This window comes from Capsicum annuum, chromosome 4 (genome assembly GCF_002878395.1).
Source record: "Capsicum annuum cultivar UCD-10X-F1 chromosome 4, UCD10Xv1.1, whole genome shotgun sequence".
Lineage (NCBI taxonomy): Eukaryota > Viridiplantae > Streptophyta > Magnoliopsida > Solanales > Solanaceae > Capsicum > Capsicum annuum.
Window position 1 is genome coordinate 173,749,365 of NC_061114.1, and position 8,642 is coordinate 173,758,006.

At 31.8% G+C, this 8,642-nt stretch overlaps 1 protein-coding gene across 3 annotated transcripts; it reads right to left on the minus strand.

The window, feature by feature from the left end:
* Positions 1-2,784: 2,784 nt before the first annotated feature.
* On the minus strand, positions 2,785-7,505 carry LOC107867709 (peroxidase 43). 3 transcript variants are annotated; one of them, XM_016714077.2, is made up of 5 exons: positions 7,205-7,504; positions 6,387-6,569; positions 5,794-5,956; positions 4,634-5,040; positions 2,785-3,167 (listed from the first exon to the last, which is right to left on the minus strand). In XM_016714077.2, exons 1-5 carry the CDS (start codon positions 7,427-7,429, stop codon positions 3,144-3,146), a joined length of 1,002 nt encoding a protein of 333 aa, XP_016569563.1. In that variant the 5' UTR covers positions 7,430-7,504; the 3' UTR covers positions 2,785-3,143. The 3 variants fall into 3 exon arrangements, with proteins under 3 accessions (XP_016569563.1, XP_016569562.1, XP_016569561.1); XM_016714076.2 differs by lacking the exon at positions 2,785-3,167 and adding an exon at positions 3,980-4,132 and having other exon boundaries at positions 7,205-7,505; XM_016714075.2 differs by lacking the exon at positions 2,785-3,167 and having other exon boundaries at positions 4,531-5,040.
* Between the last annotated feature and the right edge of the window lie 1,137 nt (positions 7,506-8,642).

Here is an 8,642-nt window from a genome sequence, read left to right on the forward strand (position 1 = left end):
TTAGGGCATTAGTTGAACCCTTACTCAGTTTCTCTAAATTCAAAGATTTATTCCTGTTTTTGAATCTTTGAAATTTCTTTTAAGTTTTCTTGATATTTTCTATAAAAATTAAGTGGCGACTGTAATTTTTTTAAAATTTATTTCGAAAGGTTTTCTTGAATTTTTTAAATAGTTTTGAAAGGTCAAAACCATTTTCTTGAAATAAAATTCGAAAAGGGATAAAACAGAAATGACGACTCTATTGAGGATTCTAACTAAGTTCTAACAAAATGTTTGATTTCATCTTTTGACTAGCTATTTAAATTGCTTATGTATTTATGTGTTTCGATTTTGCAGAATTTAATTATTGCATTTTATGGCATACTCCTACATTGATTATTAAATTGTTTCGGGGTTTCGTGGATGTCCCGACCCCTATTGTTCAACTCCAAATCGAATATTGGAAATACGACAGTTTACTGGCATGTTAGGCGGTTGGAGGCTGTTCGTGTTTTCAAACTCAAGTTGTCCGCTTGGGAACCTTTGTCCAAACCCACTCTTGACACCTAGGATAGAGCTAAATCAAAACCCTCTTTTAGGCATAAGCCTAGGACAACCTAATACCCGAGGGGGTATTGGGCCCATTAGAAAACTTGCTCTGCGTCTATTGACCCCGAGTCTATGACAAACAAATTATGTTATGTGTTGAAGAAATATATGTTTGTTTAAACCAATCCATTATTCTATGGGATGGGGGCAAGGCTTATTCTTTATTTTCGTGTGTAGGAAATGACCCAACCATACCCTTGCAAAAGGTTCGAGATGGTTAACAGACCGGATAACTTTTTGAAGGAATGGTGGACATATATGAGGGAAGGAGATAAAATGGTTGTTCGTACGCATATTGGGCACCTGCCTTCACTCATAAAGCTCTCATCTTTTCAACCACGTACACCCTTAACCCCAGCCTGGATGAATCACCAAGATAAGCACGCAATCGAACCTGATCGGTTATCTTGAAAGTTAGTACCTACTGATTTTTAAAGGAGCTGTGCATGTAGCTGATGACGAGTTCTTTCAATTGACAATTCAGTCCACAATAACTAATGATTAAGTTCACAAAATCATCATACAAAATATCACTTTGGACTGTCATAGCTATCGTCTCTAGTATTTCACCCTTGTTCCAACGCCATACATATCGATTGCTTTTCTCGATCCATTGACCATGAAAATCCACCCCTATTGTTATTGATCCCTCCATTAGTGGTACTTAAATAAAGTCATTTATTAAAAAAAAAGTTAATAGTGATTTCATAGTGCCGTAAATGAATCCCAACATATGTGTAATCAGTCGCAATAGATTACTTACCTATTAGGATTCATGTTACGCTCCTGAAGCTGATTTCAACAAACGACTATCTGTTGTAACAGGTGAATCATATGTTGCAATAAACTATATTTCTGTTGGAATTGATGTTACAATACTGAGGCACTTTTGAAGCTGATTCCAACAGATAAGTGACATGTTTCAACAGATAATTAACTTGTTGTGACAAATAACTTACCTGTTGCAACAAACTACGATCTGTTGGAATCGAGTTCAGGTTCTATCACAACAGGTTACTAATATATTACAACAGATATTTACCGTCTGTTGGAATCGAGTTCGGGTTCTGTTGCAACAAATATTTACCTTATTGCAACAGACAACATGTCTGTTGGAATCGAGTTCAAGTTCTATTGCTACAGATTAATAATCTGTTGCAACAGATATTTATCATATTGCACCAAATAACTAATCTGTTTAAACAAATAAATCATCTGTTGTAATAGATGATCCATCTGTTCGGTTTATGTTACGGCCTATAGAACTATAAACATGAATCCAATATTTCAGTCTTCCGTTGAAACAGATGTCTCATTTGTCGCAACAGATGATTTATTTGTTTAAACAGACGGATCTTATGTTGGATTCATGATTGAGTTTTATCCATTGTTGAAAAATCAACACAATAACAGTTATTCAGATGAAAAATTCAACTAAAAATCATAATTTGACTTACCAAAGTCTCCTATGAAATAATGCCAAAATGGAAAGTGATGTATGAAATAAAATTTGACCTAAAAAACTGGTCAAATAGTAACAGTAGCGGTAACAACAACAACAACGACAATGGTCAACAAAAAGAAAATGAAGATGATAATGAAGTAGAAGATGATGATAATGAAGCAGAAAATGATGAATAAAGCAGCAGTAACAATGAACAATAAAAATCGCTAAGAGAGAGAAACAACAATGGATGAGAAGAGAGAAAAATGAGCCTTTTTTTCCTCCGTTTCTCGTTATATTAGGTAAACATTTGGATCAAAGTGTAAATTTAAAAACTTGTGGGCTATTCTCAAATTTACCAAACTTTCTTAATCCATAATAAAGTAATTGTCACCTCCACTCAATTACTAAGACTTGTGTCACCTACACCTTATTTTAAAACTCTTTTGTCACCTACAACTCAACCCTCCAAGTAACATCCTTATTTCTAAGAGATGCTATTACATGAAATAATTTAAGTTATTGTTTACATTTATTCCTTACTCATACCCCCTCTTTCAAGGATGATATGAGTTCAAAGGTAATTGGGGTTTGCAACTCCCAATTCTAAGTTAAAACATGGAATAAATGCAAAACCCATAACAAATAATGAATTAGGAAGATAAATAAACAACACCCATGCACTTATCACAATCTATTCAAACATAACCCGAAGAGGAAGAATATCTACTCATAAAGATATAAAGTAAATATATACCAAAATTTTCACCAAATTGATCAATGAAAAATACAGGGAATACAATTCCAAGCTTTGATTTTCAATAAATTTTCAATAGAAATGCTAATCCTTCACTTTGGTATCACTCTAATGTCTTCTTAGCACAAGAATGGTGCAATAATGTTCAAAAGCTAAAAGATAGATGAAAAATAAAAAATAAGATAAAAGATTTTTTTTAGATCATGAAAATGAGCTAAAATCCTATTTAAGCCCCAATTTCACATTTGCCAAATATTACAAAAATGTCACCTTGCTCTTGATCTGCTTGAGCAGATCCAAAGCAGATGGTTATTTTCTTTCACATTTGACCTCTTATTGGCTTGAACAACTTGTTCATCTTCCTTTTTTAACCTTTACCTGCATAAATGAGCGTTGAGTATGAGATTAACATTAAATCAATGGAAATCATGATAATCTAAGCTTAAGAAGTGCTAGAAAGTCGTCAAATTGACGACTCATCACAAGCTCCTGTGACAAATCCACATTTTCTCGGACTAAAAGTGCAATTCACATCGATCGACTCTACAAGTTGTAATTTTGATCCAACCAACTTGATAAGCAGGAGTACAACACTCGAACTATCCGAAACACTGATGTAAAGAGGATCATTTTGATCAATTTTGAGAGGTGCCATGACTGAATTCACTAATCTGCAATGAGATAGAAATACCTAAAATTCGTGTTAAAGAGAATAGAGATTGAACAATACTCAAGAAATTCTCAAAAACAACTCAGAAGCTTCTAAAAAATGATTCTAAATCTTCTAAGAAATGAATCGAAAATTGCATTAGTGGCTCTGATACCATGTGAAAATAAGTTTCGTAGCTCATCCATCCATTGAAGGATACAGAGAAAACAGAGAAGAAGAAAGGGAAAACTGCTTATTATTTATCAATCTCTCAATTGCTTCATATAATGATCCTACTATTTTATAGATGGAGAAAGTGAGCTACAAAATATCTTAGCTCATTTTCAGCTTATTGACAGCTCAGCCTAACCTCCTAACTACCTAACCACTTCATTAACCGATTGACTGCTACAAGTTAATGAAACAGTAAAAACCGTAAAATGAAAAATAGTAAAATATTAGTTACAGGGAATTCAGTATATTAGAATAACTTTGTTCATTTCTATTTATTTCTATTTATTTGTCTGATTTTAATTCAATACAAAATTAAAAAAAAGAAAGAAAATTCTTGTGGTCATGGTATTGTATGGAAGTCCAAGAATGACACGGATTGTCTGTAAGGTGCTAGTGGTATGTATATTCTTCTGTGGTTTGCCTTTCCCTTAATTTACATTTGCTTCAACATACTATGGACCTGTGTGTGCATGTAATATATATTAGTAACACGTGGAGGAGGTTCTCTTTGGGTACTGAATAAAAATCTGTTACCCACTTCATTGCATCTGTACGAAAAAATATATTTTATCCTTTCAAATTTATGTCTCTTGTTGGAGTGTGTGTATGTATTGATTAGATTGGAACATAGCTTGATCTTTGTAACTCTAAACTTTGCTTTATAAAAAGTATATGTCCTTTATATGATACTCTTTCCATGGAACGTTACAAAATGATTGACATCATTCTTTTATCTATATATACAGCATTTTGCAATTTTCAAGCATTTAAATTCATTAGTTAACTTTGATATTGATGTTCTCTTTTTTCAGCCACTATTATATTTTCTTCTATCATCGTCGCTATTATACAAGTCAATAAGATGAAACAGAGAATATATTTTACTTAACAAGTAAGACGAGATACTCAATCACTCATAAATGTTATATATAAACTACATTTTATTAAAAGAATTACAAACCTTTCTAATCTCTCCTAGTAATCCAGTCTTCACTTCAAGCCTTCCCAACTTTACCATTGCTAAACCAAAATCCTTTTCAAAAGATGATGAAGTATTAAGATCTGATATTTCTGTCTGAAGGTAAGAATTGACCACCGCTCGTGTAATATTGTCATCATAAAGCCTTGCATCTGATGCTATAACTGCAAAGCCATTCTTTATGTTGTGCATAATTTGATCATCAAATTTCTTCTCACTCAGGTTATCGAGGGAGATTCGAACATTTACGTCTCCATTTTTGGGGCATTTGCTTCTTAATTCTGGGAGGAATTTAGGATTGATAGATGGATCTGCATCTGATTTTCCAGTAAAGTTGTGCAATCTTTTAGGCATGAAAAAACAAGCTGTTGTGCCAATAGTATGTGCACCTGCAGAATGTTAAACATGATAATGCATAAATTAGTGCCAAACTTATCATAAGTAAGCTAGAAACCAAATTATATTGTACAGATGATATTGTAGATGTGTGAGTTTTCTGTTAGAGAAAATAACAAAAATGTCTTTTCTGTTTGAGAACATATTCAAAGTAGTTACTTGAATATATTTTGAGCAATTTTGATCCTCTAAATTTGCTAAAAGTGAGCACTCAGTCTCCATCAAATATTTAACATTGTTTGTTAAATTTCGTATAGTACTCATTTGGTATACGGTACCTTTTGGACTGGCTGATTCCCGTGACTTGCACCTAAAATATTTGGTTAAAAGGCGGATCCAAGATTTAAACTCTGTGGGTTCAACTTTTAAGGTTTTTAAAATTAGATCACCCTTGTATTTTTAATTTACGCATTCATATCTTCTATTTGTATTATTTTAATGAGTTTTTACATATAAATTTATGTTCCGCATAGAAAGTATAGGGTTTACATGAACCGATACTATTATGTTGCATCTGCTCTTGAGTGAAAGGAATTCTATCCCTCACGCCACCTACTAGTGTTCTAGTACTTGATTGCTAGAACTAATTAGAGATGTGTTGCATGCTTACCTCCTAATAAACCAATATAGTTTTCCTCGGTCACAAAAAAAAAAAAAAAAAATGAAAATGAAACAGATGGCTTATATACTATGTCATACACCAACAGAGTGAAAATGAGTAGGTGGAATATTATATCATAGCATACCACTCAAAATGACGAGATCCTTTTCGGTAAAGCCTTTGGTTTTGAATTTTTGTTTGAGAACTTCAATTGAGTCATCTACATCTGGCATTTTTTCTGCAAATGACAAATCTGATACTCTACCATCTCTTCTACCTGTCTCCACTTCATAAAATGCTCCACCAGCCTACATTAATAATCAGACCGAATAAAATATTTATCCGCCTATATATTTATAAAATTCATCCTTAAAAACTATATTAGGAAATATCGCTCCGTGACTTTGAAAATGGACGGTCTTGAACTTTTGATATTCGCTTATTTTAGAAACAAACCTTCAAGATCAAAAGTCAAAAGTGTTCCATGAAGCAAGCGGACTGACTGTTCTAGACCGCTTACCTTCAAAAGCATGTATGCTGCAACAACTATAAATAGTCGATGGTATACAATCCACTTATTGTATACCTTAATGATATAAAACAGTGAGAATGATTGAATCCCTCTGTTATATATCACTAATCTTTCTGATAAAGATTAAGTAACCGGATAAAAATGATAACTGATATGCTATTATACGTTAAATTAAATCATACTTAAAAAGTGGGCTAGTGTATTACCAAGACGACAGCGTCTCTAGCAGCTAAAGCAACAATATCTGCACAAGATACAACAGCAGGACATTGGGTTTCCAATTGAGTTTTGGCTTTCTGGATCTCTGCGAACCCTCCAAGGCCTTCATGACCAAATGCATTTCTTTCAGCTTCTTTAACATTATCAATCAAAATTGATCCATCACAACCCTTCAACACATTTTTTATTTTAAAAAGAATTAAGATTAGTAGTACAAATAAAATAAATCAATATAACCAATAAGAAAAATGCTACCTGAAATATTCGGGAATATTCACTTAATTTTGCTTCAAGTAAGATATGACATGCCTAACTCAATTTCAAAAGCTAATTCATGAGGAAGGATTGACTCGATGCCATATAAGCAAACTACCAATCTATTCTCCAATTAATTTGAGATTCTAATCCACTTTAACATCCCTTCACGCTGGTCAAGCTCAAGTGAAGCGTGAAAAAGAAAACCCGAATAAGAATGAATTCAACTCTGATACCATGTAACATATGACACAAGCTTAAATCAAACCAAAACTTAATTGAGATTCTAATCCACTTTAACATCCCTTCACGCTAGTCAAGCTCAAGTGAAGCGTGAAAAAGAAAACCCGAATAAGAATGAATTCAACTCTGATACCATGTAACATATGACACAAGCTTAAATCAAACCAAAACTACAGAGGAGATTACCCAACACTATATAAGCAAACTACCAATTCATTTTCCAACCAATGTAACACTCTAACCGACTCCAACAGAATTGATTAATTGACATACTAAAAAGTGGTAATGAAAACGACAAAGAGAGAACCTGGACAAAACAATCATGGAAATGGAGTCTAAGTAACATGGCTGGCATTCTTGGCTCTCTTTGTGAAGCTTCTTTAACCACAGTGCTAACAATTGATTCTGCATTGTGACATCTTTCAGAATAAAATCCAACTCTAAGTTGTCCATTTAGGGCTGTTATTTGTAAGAAATAAATAATTAAAATTAATTTAATGAAACTCTTAGAATTTTTGTTGAAGAATGCCATTGTTGTTGTTATTAGAAGAATCAAGTGGGAAATTGAAAAAAATGGAGGAGGAATATGATATAATCCAGCTATTGATAAATAGATGAGTGGGAAATAATAATGCAAAGTAAAAGAAGTAAAATTGCCTTAAATAGCTAGACTAACTTTGTCAAATCTGTCTATTTAAGCAACTACAATACATGTCATCCATGCAACTCTTCTTTCCAGCAAAGAGTTTTTGTATTTATGCTGAAATTAATCTCTCTTTATTCATTTCACATTTACTCCTATTTTATGCGGTTCGAATTTAAATTTTAGGTGTTCTAAATTTTAAGATAATGATATTAGAGGTTAATAACTGAATTTTGAAATTTAATTTTATATATAATTTAATGAACTTATTAATTTAAATGAAACATAGATAAATGTTTTTTTATTTTACAACATAAAAAGTTTTTTATTTTTTAAAAAATAATTCCGACTATCGTGTTTAAAATTATTTTTAAGAATTCTTTGATTAAAATACAAAATTAGATCTCAACCTGAATTTCTCACACAACCAAGAAATTCGTTAAAAAGCCTATCACTTTGTTGTATTCTCCGAGAGCCGTTTGGATAGGATTAAAAAAAATAGTTTTTCAGCTTAAATGATTAAAAGCTTAAAATAATTACTTATAAATTAAATATATAAGTGTTTGGATAGAAGTGCTAAAACTGAAAAAAATTGTTGATGTGTTTGGTAAACAAGTGATGTTAAACACTTTTTTGTTATTAAAATGACTTAAATATCTTTAAAATTGTTAACGCCATAAATAATGTGAATTATTTATAATTTTTAATTCTAAAATAAATTTTTTGAGAAAACCTCCGATGTAATGATGGATTTGATGAAAACAAAAAAAAAAGATGAAGAGGAAATTAGAGGGAAGAGATAAAGCGAAGCGCCAAAGAGAAAAAAGAAAAAAATTATAGATTTAAAGGCTACAAGTTTAGGATATTATTGAAATTGAAGGAAAATATAAGAGATAAAAAGGTAAATGTTTTGGTCAAACCTAAAAGAATTTTAATCTAAAAAGCAAAAAGCTGGAGGTACCCAGCTTCTTACTTTTTGATTTTTTTAATCAATTTTTAGCTTTTTTTAATCACTTTTTAATTTTACCAAACACCTTAAAAAGCTAAAAAAAGAGATTAAAAGTTGATTTGATCAGAATTTAATCCTATCCAAACGTGCTCT

Coding starts and splice junctions, on each gene's coding strand:
- LOC107867709 (XM_016714076.2), bottom strand. CDS start 7,429: ATGGCATTCTTCAACAAAAATTCTAAGAGTTTCATTAAATTAATTTTA. Junction 5,957..6,386: donor CTAGAGACGCTGTCGTCTTG/GTAATACACTAG, acceptor TTATTAATGTAG/GCTGGTGGAGCATTTTATGA. Junction 4,133..4,633: donor TACTAGGAGAGATTAGAAAG/GTTTGTAATTCT, acceptor ATGCACACACAG/GTCCATAGTATGTTGAAGCA.